This window comes from Aedes aegypti, chromosome 2 (genome assembly GCF_002204515.2).
Source record: "Aedes aegypti strain LVP_AGWG chromosome 2, AaegL5.0 Primary Assembly, whole genome shotgun sequence".
Taxonomy (NCBI): Eukaryota; Metazoa; Arthropoda; class Insecta; order Diptera; family Culicidae; genus Aedes; species Aedes aegypti.
The window spans coordinates 290,989,682-291,012,455 of record NC_035108.1 but is presented as its reverse complement, the minus strand read 5'-3'; the positions used below and the strand labels follow the sequence as shown (position 1 = coordinate 291,012,455).

Genomic DNA, 22,774 nt, shown 5'->3' with positions numbered 1-22,774 from the left:
ATTTGTATTGAAAATGAGAGTAACAACAATGAAAATTACAAGTATGCATTATTGAAACTGTTTGCAAAAAACTGTAGCTCTACGCTCCTCCTCATCAACATCATCATTGATTCTCCTTCCACCCATTCACATCTTCTTGCATCTCATCAATCTACGCGCGTCGTTCAACAGAAGATGTCAACGCATGAAGCACGTCAAATCTAGAATAATGCACTGATCTAAAAAATCGGATTTTATCCATAAGTGCATCTAGAGGGTGATCTGTGAGTGTCGCCCCCCTCGTTTTTTTCCAACACTCGTTTAGGGGGGTTGGTAATGGAAGGGTTAAATTTGTCTTTGGTTAAAAGCTGTTTGTCACATTTTTCAGCGCTACTCTTTTTTATAGAAATTGTTCAAAATGCTACGTCCATCAGTTGGGACCGCTCCCTCTTCCTCGTCACACATAAGCCGGATTTGCTACTGAAAAGGAATCGCAAAAGAAATTTCTTGCCGATTCCTTGCAGAAATTTTCTACAGCGACTCCCATTTGAACTGACATTTCTTTTCAACTGCGTACTGCAATCAGAAAAAAGCGCATTCTTGATCGATTCCTTGCGGAAATTTCACATGCAACAAGATAGGCCGAGAAATTACTTGTCAGCAGCGAATCAAGCTATGGACCAATGCACGCGTTCATTATTTGACGTTTTAGCGGTGCCGTGTTATTTATGTTACCATGGAAACAAGTGAATTCGGCACCGCCCAAATGTCAAAATAGTGAACTCGTGCATCGGTCCATGTACCAATGCACGAGTTCACTAATTTGACGTTTGAGCGGTGCCGAATTCACTGGTTTCCATGGTAACATAAATAACACAGCACCGCTAAAACGTCAAATAGTGAACCCGTGCACAGGTCCATAGTCACAATTTCGTGAAGACCCCCCTCCCCCAAGAAGCTACGTCATTTATGAACGACCTTAGCAGTAGGCCATGTCTGAAGCATCGACGTTGCGATTGATGTGACAAATTCCAAAACAATAAAAAAAATCTAAATTCTCAGTGTTTATTACCCACAAATCATGGAATATTCGTCGACGAAAAATTTGAGTTCAGACACATTCAACAACGCTCTGTCCTCGCCCAATGAATGGAACCGCAAAGAGGTATAAAATCGCAAACTCCCATATCCAACCACGTGTTGCCATCATTTGTTTGAACGTTATTTTGTGTGTTTCTTTTTGCGGAAGGTTAAAAAACAACTTTCGGAGCGAGGTTATCTGATCGGGCAATCCATCGGCGAGGGTTCCTACTCGAAGGTGTACTACTCGGAATACCGTAAATCAGGCCAACAGCAGCATTTCCCGGAACGGAGAGCATGCAAAATCATCAATCGAAACAAAAGTTCAATGGAGTATTCGCAGTTCCTTCCGAGGGAGATCAAAACGATGATAGCGCTGTCCCATCCGAATATCGTTTCGGTTTATTCGGTGTTTGAATTTGGTCCTTATGTTTGCATTTTCATGGATTATTGCCGGTGCGGAGATTTACTGCAGAGGATCCAAAGCCATGGGAAATTGTCCGAGTCGAAAGCTAGACTACTCTTTCGGCAGTTGGCTTCCGCTGTTCAGCACATGCATTCGCGAGGATTCTGCCATCGGGACATTAAGTGCGAAAACGTGTTGCTCTGCAGCCCATCGCATGTCAAGCTGTCTGACTTTACGTTTGCAAAGAAGTGTCCCTGCGAGGAAGCGTCGCAAAAGCTTAGCGCCACTTTCTGCGGCTCTGCGGCTTATGCAGCCCCGGAGATCCTCAAGGGCATTCCCTATCATCCCAAAAGGTATGACATGTGGTCGTTAGGGTGCGTTCTGTTCATAATGGTTACCGGAACGATGCCATTCGACGAGCGCAATATTCCGGAAACGATTGAGCGACAGGAACGGAAACAGTACTTCTACCCCGATGGAGTGAAACCAAACCCGACAATTATCGAACTGATTGACAGCCTAATCGAACCGGATGTGAACGCCAGGGCAAGCATCGATCAGGTCGTGGACTGTGCGTGGTTGCAGGAAGTGGAGTAGGGAAGGGGATTGATGGCTTTTATCTGTGATTGAAACGGATTTTTTGACGAGATGCCAGCGATGGACGAATCTGTCATGATTGATTCGTAAAATTGACGGACAATAAAATCATCTTGCGAAACAACTGATTGGTTTTCATTATTTCAGTTCCAATACAAATCTAATCCAAATCTTCAGCAGTCTTCTCTATGAAATCATCCTGGGATTGCTGAGAAAAGTGATGTTCTTCAGATATATTTGTTGCTAGTCCCATAGTTTCACGATTAATACCACCCATCATTCAAAATTAAATGTGTTTAAAACTTGATAACGGACAAATATGATGTATTGCTGTGTGCGTTTGAAATGCAAATATTAAATGCGGGAACACCAAATGCGGTAAGACTTTTCACAAGAAATGCGATGTCAAAGAAAGATTTTTCTTGCTAGGGTGGCGGTGATTTCTATAATCGTTGCTAGGTGTCCTTCGATTGTTTTGTGTTACCGCATTTGGAGGACGTTAAGACAAGATTTGCATCTCAAATGCAAACAGCAATATAATGTTATGCTTGATACGCTTTACGATTGGTTATTCTCCACTGAGACCCTAAATATCATAGATATCAATCATAACATAATTTTCAAGTATTTTCTCAATGTTGTCTGTTGTAAATTTCATAAGAATAATCTTCTCATTTGCAAGGAATTCCACATGAACACACTCCTGAAATTGTGCTAAGAGATTCTTTGATAATTTCTTCAAGAATCTTGCATATATAAAGTAAATAATTTCTACGGGATTCAGAGATTTTGCAATGGGTTGCATGATAAACTTAAAAAACAATTTATAACAAGGACTGTTCATTTTATAAAGTGGACACTTTGTCTATGCTATATCTTTTTTATTTATTGATAAAATCGTAATCGGTTTTCTGTGTATCGTTCAAGTATTATTCTACAATGCTATGAAAATATAAGATCTTAGCAAATGCTTTTAGTTGAAGATCTAAATAGTTTTTCTAAAAACTTCTAAGCAGCTTCGTAAAAGTTTAACATTATTTTTCGCAAAACAAAAATCGTATTTTTCATGAATAAATTGTTTGTTTGTATTCTATATTATTCTACTAAAGGTAGGGTAAGTGTACCAGTTATGGACATAGTGGTTCCCTATTTCGCCATACGTGATAACTTGAATATCTTCAAATTTTGAAATGTTTTGTGTGTTATAGTAGTAAGATTTAAGATATATTTTGATGTCAAAACATTCAAAAAATTAATAATGTGAAAGTTATTAATTTTTGAAATTTTATTTCAAATAATCATGTAGTAAATGCCATTTGAAATACCATTTCTGTTTTATTAAAGAAACAATTATTATATATATTAGTTTCGGATTAAATGTATATAATTTTGTCTATGATACCAACTTCCATTGGATTCCATATCCATCGACATTATGCTTAAAAAGTATGTGATTGTCAGAATGCACTCTATCTATACTACAGTCATCTTTCCCTTACTCGATATTTCCCCTAACTCGATTAAATGTACGGTCCCTTCAATCTAGCATGCTTTGATAGCTCTGTAAGTCGATACCTCTCTAACTCGATGCTATCTGTTTCAGTTTCCCAAGTTAGCTTACCTCTCTTACTCGATATTTTCATGAAAAGTTCCAAATGTCCTCCAAACGTTAATAAATTTCATGAATTTTTTTGTTATGATTAAATTGATACTAAAAATAATGTTTACTGCCAATTTGTGGGTGCTTTTTTTTATTTTTGCTGAACGGTAAAAAAGTGTCACATAGGTAAATGTGGTAAAATTGTATTGTTTTTTACGTGAAAATAACTATTCTGAATGTATTTTGTCAAAATTATAAAAAGTTTAAAATTTTCAAAAATATGTGTTCTGTATCTTGATACCTCTCTAAATCGATGGTCCCTTCAATATCGAGTAAGGGAGAGTTAACTGTATTTTTAAATAAGAGCTATATGAAAGTATTATGGAAAAAAGCTATATGTTTTTGGTAATGACTTGAACATGATTACTTCTCAGAGTGTAATCCTCCTACGTATATTTCAATAACACTGATCCTGATTATTTTCTGTCAAGGAGGCGGTCACTCTACAATGTCTACATAGTCTACATAGTGTCCCTTGCGCAGCTTGTCTGCGAATACTCTTATGGTGGTAAGCTCCATCGAAGTTAATACGCCAATCGCGTATTAACTACGATGGAGCTTACCACCATTAATGGTCGAAAAAATACCAATTTTCCACATTTAATGAGTAAACCCAATTTACTCATTAACGAGTAAACTCAATTTATGTCAAAGGATGGGTATTTGTTACCCTTTATACAAAACGCCGTTGCATTGAAAAATGGGTTAAAAACCCACATCAGGAAAGATGACTGTGGGAAAATTGTTTATTTTTCTCATTTAAGTTGAGTAACAATATTTTTATTCATATAATTTATTGCCGGATACATCACCAATGCATTCAAAAGATTTATTGATAAGCAAATCAATCCAGCTTTTAACGTTTAGCTTGCCGTAAACTGGGAATCCCAACTATCATTTAGTGCAAATGTAAAATATAACCATTCTCTAAGCTTTCTTGATACGGCTTTATGCTGAGTAAAGACACTATACACACGAGCAAAAGTTTCTACGCGATCCTTTTACCAACAAATCTGACGAATTTACTCAGCTACTTTTATGTTGTGTAGGCAGCTCTTATTCATACCGACCATTGCTCTATCTCAAAAGTTATACGACAAGTAACTGTATAACATCTTCGGAAGGCGCTTTTTCAACCATTTCGCAACTGTTAAATAATGTTTACACAGCTTCACTGTATTATCGATTAAATATTATTTTCAATCTGTTTCACAGCTTCCAGAACTCAATTCCTTAGTATCTGAATTGAATGTTCCCAACGTTACACAATTAGAGTACCCGCCACCGCTTGGGATCGAACTCACAATTTCTGCATTCACAAGTCTCGACGCTGTCCTTGCTGCTACCACAGGCAAAGAAAAAACACCGTTTTCTTCTACATTGAAAAGGTGAACCAAAAATATTCAATAATGATGCTATAAGATTTTATAACGCTTACACCATCTCGAAAAGCTGTAAAAGTGAGTGAAACGTCAAACGTAATATTTACATCCAGCAGGCTGTGTAGTTGTGCCACATATTGTTATTATATAGCTTGTCGCTGTGTGTGCGCTGTATAACAAACGACAAAGCTCCTTATTAATATATTTGGCAGCATAACAAACCATATTGCATGGAAGCAGCCAGATGAATGATGGGGATTTTTATTTCACAACATTAGGTTGCTACTGTTTGAGGTGTTAAGTTAGAGCTTTGTTAAAGCAGCAAAAGCGATAAAAGACGAAATATACTCAGCAAAGATTTGTAGCTGCAAAATGTTTGCGTTATAGCTGTATTGACGCTAATCGTTCTATTTTTGACAAGTTTCATTTTCGTTTCGTTTCATTTCGCTGCTTCAATTCAATTGTTATTCAGCAGAATGCAAATAATCTTGGCTTATAGCGCTAAAATTGTTAGTTGGGATCACCCCTTTTGACATTTATTGCCTGCACTATATATTTTATAGCTAAATCGAAGCAAGCTTTGTAATGAAGAAATGAAGAAATTTTTTTGTTGTTGACGATTCAATGTCAGAATTTTCCAATCGTGTTCTCATGTATGCAAGGCAAAAAATTCTCGAATTTACATGGCACGTATTTTTTTCTGATAATCATGTAAAACGAGTTGCAACTGAACATTCAACGATAATTAATGTAAACTGTCTCATTGCATTCGATAATGCTTGCAAACTTAGGTGAAACTGAAACATTTCATGATCGTCCATCCTACATTCGCCAATGTTGCATGCTTTCTTGCATCTTGAAAGTGAAATTGCAAACAAGAATTCTCGGTTTACACTATTCTACGCTGAATATTCTGTCAAAAATAATGCACATGGATGGATCGACGACTTGTCATTCCATGTGCATTATTTATGATTGAATTTTCAGCGTGAAAATCATGTATACCGTGCCGTTTTGCATGCCACATTCTTCGAGAGAAGACGTTTCGCGTTCAATATTAAGGATTGTGGTAACAATGTTGTATATAATAGATGTGTTTACAGGTTTTATCATTGAATAATACATGAGAAATGGCTTTGCATGATTGAGGCTAATATTACGTTACGTGTAAATCTAAGATTTTTTTGGTGTGTAGAATGATTGAACACAAATGAAATTGGTGTTAGCTTTGTAAAAAAATACAGAAGACAAAATAGTAGAATTTCTTTAAAAAAATCTAAATTGTTCGCGGAGACATTCTTATATTTATTCCTGCATTTTTTTAAAGTCTGAACTTGCTTTACTCATTAATTTCCAGAGTAAATTTCTGGAAAGGGAGTTTTTGGAGAGTTCGTCGAAGGAGCTTAGACAGTTGTTCATCAATTCCAAAAAGAAAATCGAGAGGAATATTTTGAGAAATTACTGAAGTTGTTTCAAGAAAAAAAAAAATATTAACAAATTTTACAAGGAATGCATAATGATTCCTAAAAAGAAATTCCGAGTTTGAAAGGGAACGCATAAAAAAATTAAAAAAAATGAGAAGAATTGCCGAAGACTCCATCCTTTGTTGATTGCTCAGGGGGAACCCTATAAACTTTTCTTTTGCAAGAACTCTTGCAACAAATCATGAAACGATTCCCTGTATTTTAAAAAAAGGTTTAGAAGGATTGTGAATGTGAAGATTCATTAAAAAAAATGTTTCAAGAATAACTGACAACACGTTGGAGATAAACGGATACTCCAAGAAACAATTTCTGGAATAAACTCGTGAAGGATTATTGAAGAAATCCTTAAAAAATTGCAAGAGAAACATTTTAAAGGATCTCAGGAGAAATTCCTGAGAATTGTGGGGACTGCCCACGTTAAAAGCGATTTTAGATGTGAAAAACATTATTTTATGCTCTTTTTTAATGTTGGTCGGATAGACAAACATGTTTTCTACCAAATAGTAGAAACAGCTATCCACTTTAACTTTTCTGGGGTTAATAAATTAGATTTTAAAACATGCTTGCTTAATTTCATATGTATTGTTTTGCGGGGTAAAAAGTTCGGCGTTAGCCATGCTGTAAATGAACGCACACAATCATGCTTGTATATGTGTTGCATACATCCGGGCGTATGTTCAGATGTTATTGTTCAATAATAGTATACATGCTGATGCGAAAAATGTGCATTTGTAAGTTTCCAATTTTTGCGTAACTTCAACGTGGCATTACGTTTGGTAGAATTTGAATTCAAACGGCTGTTTGGTGTTATGAAATAGGGGTGGGCGTTTTGCCCCCAGAGTTGATTAAAGTTTAGGTCCTTTAATAAGCTTTTTGAGGGAAAATTCAACATATATTTTGCACGTAATACAAACTATGACAGTGCACAAGTTGGAACTTGGCAATAGTTTCAGAAATTTGGTTGTTTATCGACCTAAAAAATGACATTGAAAATCGCACAAAATTGCAATGAAAACGGCGAAAAACGTTTTTATACGATTTTATCGATTTTGGTTGAGAAAAATACATGAAAACTTATTAGGAAAAGCATTTTTATCCATTTTCTATGATCTAGGGTGAAAAAAAGCATTCTAAAACACATCGTTCGTCCAAATCGAGGGTGGCGCGTTTTGCCCCCTATGGGCACCCCCAGTTCTCCTATATGGAGCTGTCTCTAATAAATATTGTTGAAGAATTCTTTAAAGAGCTCCTGGATGAATTTCTTTCTACGATTACATTGGAGGTCCTTGGCATGGTCCTTTTGAGTTCCATAATAGATTTGACAGACTCATCGTACGATTTCTGCTAATTTGACAGAAATCTAAATGTTTGGTAATCGTCAAAAGTTATTAAAAAATCAATTAGGACTCAATTGTTTTATAGATGGAAATGCTGAAGGCAATTTTTGGAAAATCAAACACAAGATTACCTTCCGTGGCATTTGGCAGCGCCAAACTAAATGATTTCTGGAAAGATATTTGGCAGAAGTCTGATTTTAAGTTGGACTTAAAGAATTATCCAAACGTTTATCATAACGCAATTAAAAAAAAAAATAACAATAACCATTGTACTAAACTAGTAGATTTTTTTTGTCGGTCATTCCCCTTGTCCTCCTCGCTACGCTTATTCGATTAGTTGAATATTCAACTGCAATTCAACTACAATCCAGCTGTAATTTAATTGCAATTTTCAGCTTCATAAATTGATATGTATTCTAAGCTAATTCAATAACCCAAAAGAGTTAGAGGATTGATAACTCATTCTTTTCAAAACATTTTTCTGCTAAAATTTATCTATTGGCATTGCACCCTTTATTTCTATTCCCAGCTATACCCGGGTAGAGGAAAATAGTAAAAGAATAACAAAATTTACCCGTAAAATAGAATGTTTGAATAGCAAAATTTGTTCTTTGTTTGTTTGAAATAAGAGCTAAAATAACAAAAATAATAACTGAGTTTGTATGGCATAAAGAATAAATCATATTTTGCCATTGTAATAACAAAATAATAGCAAAAACAAAGGCAACCCTAAATAATAAAATACATATGTTATTATTTTGATATTGATAACAAAATACCCACTAAATAAGCTATTCACTCGTAGATCAAAATAACGGTAATATTAGTTCTTTGACCTTAATATCTAAATTTAGCATAATTAAAAAAATAACTTTTAGCTTTCCTGCTAAAAAACTTTTGCTTTTTGAATGTTTAATGAATATCATACAAATAGTAAAATGAGCTACTATGGCAAAATTTGATATTGGTTTGTTCTCATGAATTATTTAAATAAAGTTTTCAAATATCAAAATAATGACATATTTTACTATGATAGCGATGTTTAGATATTGAATGTTTTTAGTATTTTTGCAATAGAAAATTTTATCAAGATCAAGAGTGTATTTTATTATTGATTAGTTATTAGGGTAGATGTACCAATAGTGGAGGTACTAAGCACGATTGAACTTCATTTAGCCGCCTGAATTCAAGAAGCGCTAGTAATGTAAATGTTGATGTTGTAACGGGAAGTAACAACCATTGACTTAATGAGAAAAATTATTTCATCACAGTAATCCACGGCATGTCAGTGAAAAATAATACCTCCACTATTGGTACACTGTTCCTTTAGTTGCTGTATATTTTTAATTTGTGTTCCTATAGTTGCGGTATCCGTTGTTTTCTTATGGGATCCTCCACTATAGGAACACTTTACCGCAACTTTTGGTACAAGTAAAAAAAGTTTTAGCAATTTCGTGATATTTCATCAGTTTTAAAGCAATTTGAACGCTCTTTTCAACTATTCCGTGTATCAACAAGCCCATACATCGATTGGCAGTGTTTGTTCTGTGGTTAATGTAATAAATCAGTGAAAACGGCAATACCGCAACTATAGGAACACCCACAACTAAGGGAACACTTACCCTATATGAATTTCAAGTATAACATACCAATGACAAATTTTGCTATGATAGTATGTTTTGCTATTGATGTGATATTTTATGTCATATTTTAATAACATAACAATTGTTAAACTAGATATGATTGCAAAATTTGTTCTTATTTCAACATTTTTTTGTTATTCTCCTCTACCCGGGTAGCTATAGCCTAATTCCTCTATTTCTATTCTAATGAAATCAGAAAAATGTCACAAATTGCTTCCTTGTTTTTTACTTACCACAGATGTCACAATCAGCGCCAGAACGATGATGATTACGAGTAATGCGATTAAAATTCCGCGCCAGTTGCGTTGATTAGGATTTGCCGAAACCAGCTGTAAATGGATAGAGAAGAGCAAGGAAAAAAGCATTAGTCTTAGTGTGCCTATCATTGCCGCTCGAGCTGAGGAAAAGTTTTTGCTCATGGTAAATATTTGGTTTACAGCTTGTTTTTCCCTCTAAATGACTAAGGATTTGATTGTTGAACGAATCATCTGCCTTCAGTTTTGCTTACATTAGAAGTTGGTTGGACAATATTTTTGACAAACTTTTGTTTCTATTAGGAAGAATTGTTTGGCAACGTTTTTCGTATATTTCACTCTAAGAAGTGATGTTTCACGTTCAGAGATAAGCTGCAAGCTGAAGCCTATCTCTCACACAGCTAATCGCATCATTGTTGAAGTGCATTGTAGCAAATTCTTGCCGTTTAGTATAAATTGCCGAACAATCTAATCTGTCAGCAAAATCTTGCAACCCTCGTTAAGTGAACCGATGTTATCTTATTTGTGACGCTCTTTTTGCGCCCAAAACAACCCGGATCCGCTGCGAACAGTAAAGATACGAGCTACCAGCTCTTGCTTGTTCCGCGAAGGCATCCTGGCATGAAAAAAGGTTCAGGCACAAATTATATTTTCTACCGTTTACATCGACGTCTCACATTGAATATTGAAAAGAAAACAGACTGAGCCTTGAAAATTGAATTATGCTGAAGACATGCAGGTTCAGTTTGGATCCAAGGAGCAATGGAATCATTATATAATTTACTACATGAAATATAACATACTAAAGTAATTACTTATTGCACTAGCACATCGTTATGTGGAGTATTTTAGTACGTAAATTTAATTATGTGTTATGCCCATTCATATGGACATGGACAACCGCTTATCAGACACCAAACAAAAATCTTGCTTTACGGACTAAATAAATTAAAAGAACCAATTTATGAGCACGAACATGATTGACAGCTCGCAGTTGCCACTCCGTTATTGTAAGATTAGCTTTACCTACACAGGGGACCAACAGACACTACTTGGGATCAGTAGCTTTCTCAATGTGTACGTACTGGTGCTCTCATTATTATAACAAACAATAACGGCGCTGGCTGCGTCCGAATGCAGATCAATTTGGAGATATGAGGGAAATCTTGACGAGTTACTTGCTTTATGGAAGCCGTCCTTCACGTGTTTTAATTTTCATACTCAATACTGAGAGAGATCCAATTTGAAACCCATTGCAACGATAGAAAAATAGTAGTTTACGGAACAAGTTGCAGAATGATGATTTTTACAGCACGAGTCGTAAATTTATCCTACGAGGCTTGCCGAGTAGGATAATTACGACAAGTGCTGTAAAAATCGAGTTCTGCAACGAGTTACGTACAGATTTTTTTTTGCAATTTCGTAGAAGCCCACTTGAGGGTATCAGAAATTATATCGGAATGCATTCACCATTATTTTACAATTTCTGAGAAATTGTTGTGTTATGATTCATTACGCAACTCAAAACAGTTGCGTAATGAGGAAGCGTTGCGTAATTCAGTTAGGTAATGACTATTCCCGCACTGTATACTTCAGTGCAGGGAAGTAGGCCGTTTCATGACAGATTGGCGTGATGAAAAACAGCCTATTACGATCAGAAATTGGAAAAACTTTATTCAGATTGTAAATATCGCATGCACCCACCATGTAACACGTGGCTCCTCTTCTCTGAACAATCTGTTCAGATTTGTTTTCTGCTGCTGCGGAACTCGGTCCACAACTTTGTCAACTTTCCAGCCAATGTACTCAATCAAGGTCGATGTTAAACTCCGTGAACCACGTCTGGCAAATGACGCGTTAAAAGTTCAATTTTTTTACCCACCAATATGTATCGCTCAAATACGACCCAAGCAGCTTGTTTATGTTGATGTTGATCTTTTGGAAAAGTTTAGTAACGGATTTCCCTTAGGGGTATCCGTATTTCAACTCCATCTGTGCTGCAAAATGCATCATCCTGAAATGAGGGTCGCCCTCCGGCGTCCTTTACCGTATACAATCCAATGTGGCAGCGTTGGGACAACATGTACCGATAAAGCGGCGGAAACTTTTCGTGGATTGCAGGTGAAATGGAAGAATGTTGTAGGTGCGGAAAAAGTTATGTCGTCATTTCGGGTTGAAAGCGTCCTTTCGACCGGAGGTTTTTTCAATCGTGGTAGTGTCAAGATAATTTTCTCGCACCAAAGAGTTTATTCATACAGAAAGTAGATCAAACTACGTAAAATATATATTCGAAACACTTTCCAGTGCTAAAACAATGTACTTTTCAGTGCTACGAAAACTGTTCTTTCCAGTGCTATTTATTCTACTATTGATCCCTTTACGATCCTTGTTTGGACCCGTGCTTTCGATTTTTCGGTGGACCCGTTGGCGAAATCTAGCGGTGGTAATCCTTCTTGGACACCGTCTTGGGAAAAAACCTCTTAGGAGGTCTCGTCTTCTTTCGTATATTCACTAAACATGGTTGCAACTACAAACAAAATGAAGGGTGAATCCAAAGACAAATTAAAGACCTCCATGTCCCTTGCAGTTTCCCAAAATATTATGGCTCATAAGGTAATCTAGAATGCCGTGAAAAGTGTACTGCGATCTGTCAAACTTGGGTACCTTTTGCACTACCGAGGGACCAAATGCAGTACTAGAAGTGGTACCCAATCTGAGCCCGAGTGGGACGGATCTGGTGAATCTCTGAATTCACAACTTCCTTCCAAAAATGTGGGATTTAAAACTGTCACTAAACGTGGCAATAATGGAAAAAAGGACGTTTCTCCGGAATGCGAACTTTCTTCCAAGGGTGAATTAAAAATGTTGATAAGTGTATCGAAATGAGCAATCAGTTCGATGCTCTACACAAATTTTCCGATCACCAAATCGAAGCAGCCTCTAGCACAGGCTCTTTGATTCAAGTGAGGAAGCAAAGAGTGCCGCCTATCGTGGTCAGTTGTTCCGAATTTGGGGGATTTAGGAAGGAGATCTTGAACTCCATTAGGGGAGTTAAGGTTTCCTTCCAAATCGCAAAGAAAGGAGACTGCCGCGTTTTGCTGGAAACTTGTCGTGTCGCAGCAAGTTGCGGCAAGGCAGGTGATCTCCAAAGAACTGCCTTCATTCACTGGAGACCCTATCGAATGGGCGATGTTCATTTGTAATAACCGTTTTGACTCATATTACGAACATTTAAGGCCAACAGTGACTTCAAATGCATCTGATTGGCAAAAATTAGCTGATATTTGTGTAAATTTTAATTTCTTCGCAAAGTGTAACTGTTAGCTGTTGGATGTACCGATAATAATGTTGATTTAATTAGTTTTAGTATTGTTTTTACGCAAAAGAATGGAACAACATTTTGATTCAAATGCCGAACACTGTGTTAATTGTGTCTCATATTCCGAACACCTTGATTCAAATTCCGAACAGCACGAATAAATCGTATCCAAATGAATAATTTCGCAAATAAATTTATCTGAGCTTGTTCTACTGGTCTCAAACAAAAGAATCATCACTACTCCGGCGGTATAAATTATATTGGAGACGGTTAAATTGAATTGCAATTGACTGCCATTTCCTTGTTATTTGGTGACATATTTCAACGAAAAATTTCAACTAAATCGCCATACAAAAATCGAGTGTTCGGAATATGAGTCTGTTCGGAATTTGAGACAAAACGGTACATGCATTCAACAAGTGCATGCGGGTATACGGACTCCGAAAACCTACTGCGACTTCAACGGTGTTTGAAAGGCACAGCCAAAGATGCAGTCTCCTTCTACATCCGTCGTCGGTCCCTCAAATAATTTCGACGTTGCAAACCTTGTACGGCCGACCTGAACAAATTGTTAACAACATGGTGTCGAAAAAGCGCAGTGCTGCCCCAAAAGCGGCTCGCTTGGACACATTAGTAATTAGTGACATTACCTTTGGTCTGATGGTGCAGAACTTGTGCGGTCATCTTAGGGCGGTCGGGCTGGAGAATCATTTGTCCAATCCAATTCTATTGCAGGAGCTTGTGGAGAGATTGCCACCTACTGTCAAGTTTAACTGGGCACTTTATCAACAAAGCTTGCCCACTGTTGATCTCAAAAGTTTCGAGTACTACATGGAGAAGGTTGCCACCGCCACAGGTAGTGTCAGTGTGACCACGTCTCTAATCAACCAACCAATGACTAGCAGGGATGAATGAGCCAGTCACCACCGACTACTTCACACCGATATGCTGACAGAGGAAATGAAGTCAACCGGAGAAACGAAAGATGTGTACGCTTACGCGTACGCTTACGTCATCAACGCTATTTCGTGTGCTACCGGTGACTCTCTACGGTAGCAGATGATGCTGTGTAGTTTCAGGCTTAGAATAGAACTACGGATGACCTGTTCCGGTGGTAAGAGTCCACCAAACAGGGTAACCCCAATTCAAGGTGTGAAGCGAAAAACCGTGCCAAGGAATGATTGGTCGAGGGGGTGAAAAAGATTCTCGGTCATTAACAGAGCCTGTGGGGCACCTGGGCACCCCTCACAGTAATTTGTCCCTTACCGCGTTAATGCAGGGCTCTGGCGTGGTGGACCTCTTTTCCCGTGCAACTCGTGGGACCGGAAATGAGCACAAACTTAAATCAAGATAACAGTAGTAGCATAGAAAGCAGTAGTAGGGAAGCGAACCCGTTCGCAAGAAGTGGGCTAGCTAGGTCTCCGTTGAGGAGGAGGCAGCAGTGCACGTAGTGCCAGTGCTGGACACCATATTTCATCCCCGGCTAACGTATCGGGTGAGGTTATGGATGGAGCGTGGTTGATGAGGGCCATCAATAAAAGTAGAGAGGGGCTCTCTGCGATGGAAGTGGCTGCACAGTAGCTTGACTCCATCATTGACTTTGCGTCCTCGAAGTCTAACATCAGCAAGGACCTCAAGCATGCCCTGTTCAGACTTCGTAATTCGATGTTGACGGCCAAGCAGAACCATGCTGAACCCATGGCGACTGTGGCAGCGGCAGAACCCGTGAAATTGAAGGTGCCGAAGTCTACCCAGACGGAGCCCTTCGTTTTTGCGGGTAGCCCTAAAAGTGCGGAAGCGAATGCTTATAACAAGCAATCGCAGAAGCGTGCGAGGCAGCCGTCAGGGGAGGAGCTACTCGGCGGCGCTCCCAAGGCCAGGCGAATATTAACCCCGAAAGTCGGCAGAAGTGCCGGAAAATCGTACCCCAGCCAGGCGTCTCGGAAAACCGAGAAGGGTGGGCACGAAAAGGCTGGCCCCTCACGGATTGATGGGAACAGGGGGTTGCGACCATTGAGAGGTCCTCAATCACCACAGGTTAGGGCAGACCAGGGGGGGGGACGCCCCCTGGACAATTGTAGAGCGAAAGAAGAGAAACAAGAAGCATGAAGTGCAGGAGCGCAGGGATACCAGGCCAAAGAAAGGTAGGAGGGTAGGTGCCAAGCGCGAAAAGGGTGATGCGATCATCATCAAGACGGAAGAGTCCAAGTACTTGGAAGTCCTGAAGGCGATGCGCAGTGACGCGAAGCTCGCAGATCTAGGAGCCGACGTACGCAGTGTCAGACGCACTCGTAAAGGTGAAATGAACCTCGAGCTTAAGCGCGACAAGGAGCGCAAGGGCGCCGCCTACAAAACCTTGGCGGAAGAGGTCCTTGGCGAGGGTGTCGAGGTGAGGACTCTAACGCAGGCAGTGACTCTGAAGGTGATGAACCTTGACGAGATCACTGACGCACAAGAGCTCGTTACGGCACTGCGGCAACAGTGCGAGATACAGGTGCCCACCGATGCCGTTCGGCTAATGAAAGGTCCGGCAGCAACTCAGGTGGCCTTAGTACAGCTACCTGTGGCGGACGCTAACTGGGTCATGGATGGATCCGGAAAAATGGCGGCGATATGGACGACGGGTAAATACCCCGCCCAGGAGTTGGTGTCTACTACCTACGAGGGCTTCGTGATCGCCAAGGTAAACGGGGTCCTCTTCTGTAGCTGCTATGCGCCTCCGAGTTGGTCGACCGAGCAGATCACGCAGATGCTGGACTGTATCACGACCGTGCTTACAGGGGGAAGGACAGTAGTTATAGCAGGTGACTTCAATGCCTGGGCCGTGGAATGAGGAAGCCGTATCACGAACCAGCGAGGTCAAATCCTGCTAGAGGCACTGGCCGTGCTAGATGTCGATCTGGTTAATGTTGGTACCGAAAGTACCTTTAGCCGAAACGGAGCGGAGTCGATTATCGACGTTACTTTTTGTAGTCCTGGCCTAATGAGTAGTTCGAACTGGAGGGTAGACAATGCCTACACTCACAGTGACCACCTGGCGGTTCGCTACAGTATCGACTACAACAACAGCAGGCAGCGAGTAGAGGAAGCGGCTAGGTCAAGGCCAAGCCCTCGTAGGTGGAAGACATCGTACTTCAATGACGAAGTACATATAAAGGCGCTCCGCCGTGTGCGTAACGTACTCGGCCTAAGCGGGGACGAACTGGTAGCGGTGCTTTCGCGTGCATGCTATAAGACTATGCCTAGAAAAGTCCACTCTAGGAATGGGAGACCAACGACGTACTGGTGGACTCAAGCAATTGCGAACCTGCGCCGTGCCTGCCTACGGGCCAGGAGACGGATGCAGTGAGCACGTACCGAGGAGGAGCGTGAAGAACGACGGGTGGTGTTCACCGCTGCCAAAGTCGCGCTGACGTCCGAGATAAAGGCAAGCAAAAAGGCCTGCTTTGAGGGACTCTGTCAGAGTGCCAACGCGAATCCGTGGGGCGATGCCTACAGGATCGTTATGGCGAAGACAAGAGGTGCAATGGCTCCTACAGAGCAATCTCCAGTGATGCTGGAGGGTATCATTGAGGGGCTCTTTCCGCGCCACAACCCTAGCCCTTGGCCTCCTTTCGTAGGACAGCCGGGAATTGCGGCTAGCGATGAGGATAGGGTTACCGATGAGGAACTTGTAGGGATTGCAAAATCCCTCAGTATGGGGAAGGCACCAGGTCCGGACGGAGTTCCAAACCTGGGCCTCGAAGTCGCAATCTTGGAGGCTCCCGGGATGTTCAGATCTGCTATGCAGATATGCCTGGACGAAAGAGTATTTCCAGATGTGTGGAAGAGGCAGAGCCTGGTACTATTGCCAAAGGCGGGAAAACCATCTGATGACCCGTCGGCGTATAGACCAATATGCTTGATCGACACGGCGGGGAAGGTGCTCGAGAAGATCATCCTCAACAGACTGTTGAGATACACCGAGTGTGTAAGGGTCTCTCAAGCAACCAGTTTGGCTTCCGGGAAGGGAGGTCCAGCGTCTACGGGGGGTGCACCACCCTAAGCGTGTCATCGATGTTCGTTGCTGCATGGCTACGCAGTTAACCAGGAGGTTGCGATGTGCAATAGCCCCTCTCCGAAGCAATGCCTTCTGGTCCCGGAGAGACGAAGGGTTTGGCGGCAATGGTAATGGTTTAGTGGGTCGGGAATGTAGTCCTGTTTACTGCTTGTATGTAGTAAATGGTCCCCAACCCCACACTCCCGGACCTTGGTCCGGAGTCTGTTGAGCAGATTATCCCCCCATTGCTAAGAAGAAAAAAAACGATGATGGGTCTTCCTTAACTATGGTAGATAAATCAACAGCAGAAGCGCTAGGACTTGAAGAAAACGCAGAAAACTTGTGTATTCATTGGACTGCAGGATCCAGAAGAAAATCTGCGCTCAACAAGTAACGGTAGTCGATCAACTCCCGCACCGTCAAATGCACATCGATACGAGACAGTCGGATAAAGATATGCAGTCTTTCGTACAAGATTTCTTTGCTTTGGAAAGTCTGGGAATTCCGGTGGTACCGAGAACGGAGACGGTGGAAAATCAACGGGCCAGGAAAATCTTGGAGGAAACCACGAAGCGCACGGAGAGCGGTAGATTTCAAACGGGGTTGCTCTAGAAAAATGATAAAATTCAATTTCCAATCTCGAGAAGCGGCTCAACAGAGACCCAGAGCTGTACTCTACTGTTCGTCGACAGATATCTGAAATGCAAGACAAGGGCTATACACATAAAGCGCTATACACATAAGGAGTGGTATTGAATCCAAAGAAACCAGGAAAGGTTAGACTAATTTGGGATGCAGCAGCCAAAGTTAAAGGTGTTTCGCTGAACACTGAATTATTAAGCGGACCGGATCTATACTAGCACCGCTGTTGAGAATGATGTTTGGATTTCGCGAGAGACAAGTGGCTATATGTGCAGACATCATGGAGATGTTCCACCAAATATTAATTCGGGAGGAAAACTGCAACGCACAACTCTACAAGTGGAGAGACTTGCCGGACCTGGCGATGGAAACCATGATTATGGACGTTGCAATCTTCGCCGCGACATGTTCCTCAACGCAATCCCAGGTCGTGAAAAACAAAAACGTAGACGAATACGAAGTTACGCATCCAAGAGCTGCCAACGCGATAAAAAAGAAACACTATGTCTACGACTGTCTTGACAGTCTAGATACAGCACAAGAAGCGACAGAGTTGGCACTAGAAGTGGCTAAGGTTCATGCGGCTGGTGGTTTCTTCATCCGAAACTGGATATCAAACGACAAAACCGTATTGAAGCAAATAGGCGAAAATAGTCCAACGACCGTGAAAAGTTTCATCGGAGAAGGCCAAGCTGAACGCTTATTGGGAATCGTATGGCTACCAGAGGAGGACGTATTCACTTTTACTCTGAATTTTCGTCCAGACATTCGGATTCTTATTGAAGACGTATTGGTGCCATCGAAGTGAGAAATGCTACGAGTAGTGATGAGCAATTACGATCCACTAGGACTTGTTGCGGCATTTGTTATTCATGGGAAGATTCTCATCCAAGATGTCTGGAGAACTGGAATCGATTGGGATCAGAAAGTCCCACTGGATGTCTTCAATCGCTGGAAATTGTGGTTAGCCGTTCTGCTCACGATGACCAGCGTAAGAATTCCTCGATGTTATTTCCCAGGCTACGAGCCTGCAAGCTTTCGCTCACTACAATTTCATATATTCGTTGATGCACGTGAGTCCGTAGATAGAGGAAGAGTTCGTTGTTGCTTGGGGCGTCGAAAACCAAAGTTGCGCCGCTTAGACCGTTATCTATACCACGTCTCGAGTTGATGGCAGCAGTGATAGGAGTTCGTTTGGTGAAGACAATCATAAACGATCATTCTTTGGAGATTCAACAAACGTTCTTTCATAGTGACACGGGTACAGTGTTCGCCTGGATCCGGACTGATCCTCGTCATTATCGCCAATTTGTCTCTTTCCGCGTGAGCGAAATTTTGAGCTTGTCGACGGTGGAAGAATGGCGTTGGGTTCCGACAAAGCTCAACGTCGCAGACGAGGCAACGAAGTGGGGAAGAGGTCCATCGTTCGAACCCAACGGCAGAATCATGATAGGACCTTTGTTCTCGTACGATGATCAACGAGTGTGGTCTAGGGACTACCGATCAGGGACAGAGGAGACAGAAGAAGAACTTCGGCCAGCTTACGTATACAGTAATTTTCTATCAAAACCACTTGTGAATTTCTTGAATCTTTCGAGATGGGAACGGTTGCTGCGTAGCGTTGCCTATATACACCATTTTGTGGGAAACTTGAAACGGCGCTGCAGACAGGAGCCTGGAATGGAAGGAGGCCTCACGACGCTAGAATTGCAGGAAGCGGAACGGACGCTTTGGAGGCTTGTACAGTCTGATGCGTATCCAGGTGAAGTGGCCACCCTAAAGTATAACTTGCAAGCAGACAAGAAACATCTTAAGAAGCTGGAGAAAAGAAGCCCTCTTGCGAAATTCACTCCAGTAATGGACGGAATTGTCCGTATAGATGGTCGACTAGTTGACAGTGATTACAAAACCCACGATGCGAAAGAACATGCAGCGAAAGAACATTCTGTATCCACCTTACTGTTGGACTGGTATCATCGCAAATTTCGCCATGCTAACAACGAAACCGTGATAAGGGGGGGGTCTGTAGCCTTGAGGTTACGCTTTCGCTTCATAAGCGGAAGGTCATGGGTTCGATTCCCAGCCCCTCCACAAAAAACCCGTCCAGCCACCAGAAGACGCCTCACGGAGGACCGTGCTTTGGGGAGCACATCCATCCTCCGTCAGTATCAGATGGTGACTGAGACAAACTGACCCTCTTCGCAGGCAGCTAGCCTCACTAACAGCAGAGCTCTCTCCTACCTGCTCGGTGTGAGAGTAAAAAGAGTAGGAGAGAGTGTAGATGTAAATATAGATAAGTTAAAAATAGATCTGTATCGGTTAAGAAGCTACAGATCAACTGATTCCGGCACAGTAGTGACCACGAGCACGGAGTGCCTTCCAAAAAAAATAAGTTAAAAAAAAAAACAACGAAACCGTGGTGAACGAAGTTCGCCAAAGATTCCACGTGGAAAGTGTGAGAGTTCAAGTCCGCGCGGCGAAAAAGCGATGTATGTGGTGCCAAGTGTAGAGTAAGGTGGGGCAAAAGTTCGACCTTAGTGGTATAATCAAATTTTCCAGGAAAACAATAGCAGTTGAAACAAAACAAATACCATACAGTGAACCTTCAACATATTGGCTTTAATTTTGCTGAACAAACTTATGTCAAAATATTTACTCATTTTTAGTTATAACAGTTTTAAAATTGATTGTCTTATTCGAACTTTTGCCCCACCGGTGGGGCAAGAGTTCGAATCAAGTGTGGGGCAGAAGTTCGCTGGCTAAAACACAAAATATCGATCCTTTTATGACAGGCATTCCTCACACCAGCCGTAAACTTAAGTTTGACGAAAAATACACACTAAATTTTCATCAAAAAATTGCCCAAAATCGAGTTAATTATAATATACGCAAAAATAGCAGTTTTTCGCAAAACTAAGTGGAAATGTAAAATTTTGGTGACAATTTTCACACGATCAGACAAATTTAACTAAATTTGAAGATAATATGTGGATTTTAGGCAATTTGCAAATTTCTCCGTGATTTTATACATGGGTCGAACTTTTGCCCCGCTGATTCGAACTTTTGCCCCACTATGGGCCAAAAACTGTTTTCAAGCATTTATGCAAAATCTAATACACCTCAAGGCAACTTTATGATAGGCCTAGAAACGCCCTTACATAAAATATTGAAAAAGATTTTATCTTCAATTGGTTCCATGCAACGAAAGTTGGACCAAAAATTACAATATTCACGTCGAAAAACAACAAATCGCCATAACTTTTCCAAATCTCAATCGATTTTTATGATATTTGGAGTGAAAGTCTCTTACTTGAATAGCAATTGAACCACCATGACATTTATAAGATTTGTTTTGAATTGAGCTAGAAATCTTAAAAAGAAACTCTTACCCCCGCTCGAACTTTTGCCCCACTTTACTCTACAAAGCTGTACCTGTTCCACCGAAAATGGCACCGCTGCACACAAGAGTATTTTGGCTAAATCATGGCCAAAATAATTTTTTCCCCTAAATGATCTGCTCATACTTTAATATGGACTAAGAAACTGTTGTAACTTAGTTAGGGTTAATTTCGAACCGTTTATGGACAATAATCCACACATCAGTTAGTATTCGTATCGAAAAAAATGCCGTTGAAGACAAACAGTTTTTGAGTTCATTTTTGATAATTTTGTAAATGTGAATCGCATCAACAAAATGAAATTTTTCATGAAAAAATAGACGAATTTTCATAAGAATTCCTTCATAATTATGCGAAAATTCATCCAATTTTCACACACAACTTTCAATTCCATTGAGAATCCTTTAGATACCCGTCATTTCAGAAATTTGGGACCATAATTCTCGATGAAATGGACTTTTATGCGTATAATACAGTCGATTTTTTTTCAAACAATGGCGTGAACGATCGTTGTTTACTATTGTTGGATCGAATGTTGTGAAGATTTTTTTTGCGTTGATAAATGTTTATTTTTATGAAAATAATGTAAAATTCACGAATCATGTGCGGTACGATATTAACAAACATTCTAAAACATCCTGAAAGTTTTTTTTTTTCTGTTCGGAACATAAACCACTGCGACCGAGATTTGATCTATTGTAGTATATCCCGCGTCCTTTGTTTAGTGCATGTCGTGTTACCTTATCACTATTGAGAAGTGATAAAGTATTCGGTTTTCTTACAGTTGTAATTCCTTACTTGATCACAGGAAAGGATTCTAATTGAAAGGTTCCGCTATTTATACCCTCTGAAGAATGTGGTGGGTACACTCTCCACAGGTGCGCCCCTTTATCAGTCAAAATCGGATACCTTGATTAAGCCAAGAAATTGCACCGATATTGTCCATGCATCAGAATCCTAGTCCTTACTTCTTCAAACTAGAAAACTAAATAAATAAAAGATTAGAAAACAAATTGTTGTATTCGACTCATTTTTTTCCTTGTCTCAAGATTATTCTCGGCAACCGGGTAAACTGAGACTTGTCACTTTCAACAAGGTTTACAATTGTAATAAGGACTAAAACATGTTCCTTTGATTACTAAATATCCTGTTCTCTTCGTTTGAAGCAGTCAGGACTAGGGTTCACTGGTAGATCTTTACCCCATAACGCACCACGAAAAGGTGATCTACCCGCGTTATGGGTCATCCTGAAAGTTTGTTAGGATACCTAAATTACATCTCCAAACCAGAATTCACCAACAAAACTCGTACCAACGAGCTCATTTTGTTGAAATAATTCAGTATCTTTTAGACATCAGGAAACTCTTTTTTAAATACGCCTCAAGTTTTCCGCGAAATTCTTGATTTTTTTCATTATTTCCAGAAATATAGTTTTCTTTTTCAAATTTGAAGAGCATATTCGTTTTAAGGGAGCCGGAGTTCAGTACGAAGAGTATTTTCAAAAACTCACAATAATCGCATTGACAAGTGATGAATTTCATCCCGAAATGGAAT

General features: G+C 40.3%; 2 protein-coding genes across 3 annotated transcripts in view; one reads left to right on the top strand and one right to left on the bottom strand.

The window, feature by feature from the left end:
* LOC5569176 (prolyl endopeptidase FAP) overlaps positions 1-22,774 on the bottom strand; it is a 576,755-nt gene that overhangs the window by 182,141 nt on the left and 371,840 nt on the right. For both annotated transcript variants that reach the window (XM_021845337.1, XM_021845338.1), the window contains exon 4: positions 9,802-9,897. In XM_021845337.1, coding sequence (XP_021701029.1) covers positions 9,802-9,897 — 96 coding nt within the window. The remainder of the gene's footprint in view (positions 1-9,801; positions 9,898-22,774) is intronic.
* LOC5569177 (testis-specific serine/threonine-protein kinase 6) lies at positions 963-2,186 on the top strand. Its single transcript, XM_001652704.2, has 2 exons — positions 963-1,144; positions 1,229-2,186. The coding sequence occupies exons 1-2, from the start codon at positions 1,061-1,063 to the stop codon at positions 2,060-2,062; spliced, it is 918 nt and encodes a 305-aa protein (XP_001652754.1). The 5' UTR covers positions 963-1,060; the 3' UTR covers positions 2,063-2,186.

Bases quoted from the DNA above. Each gene is read 5' to 3' on its own strand.
- LOC5569177 (XM_001652704.2), top strand. From the start codon at position 1,061: ATGGAATATTCGTCGACGAAAAATTTGAGTTCAGACACATTCAACAAC. The intron at 1,145-1,228 runs GTATAAAATCGC...TTTTTGCGGAAG, and splicing joins ATGAATGGAACCGCAAAGAG to GTTAAAAAACAACTTTCGGA.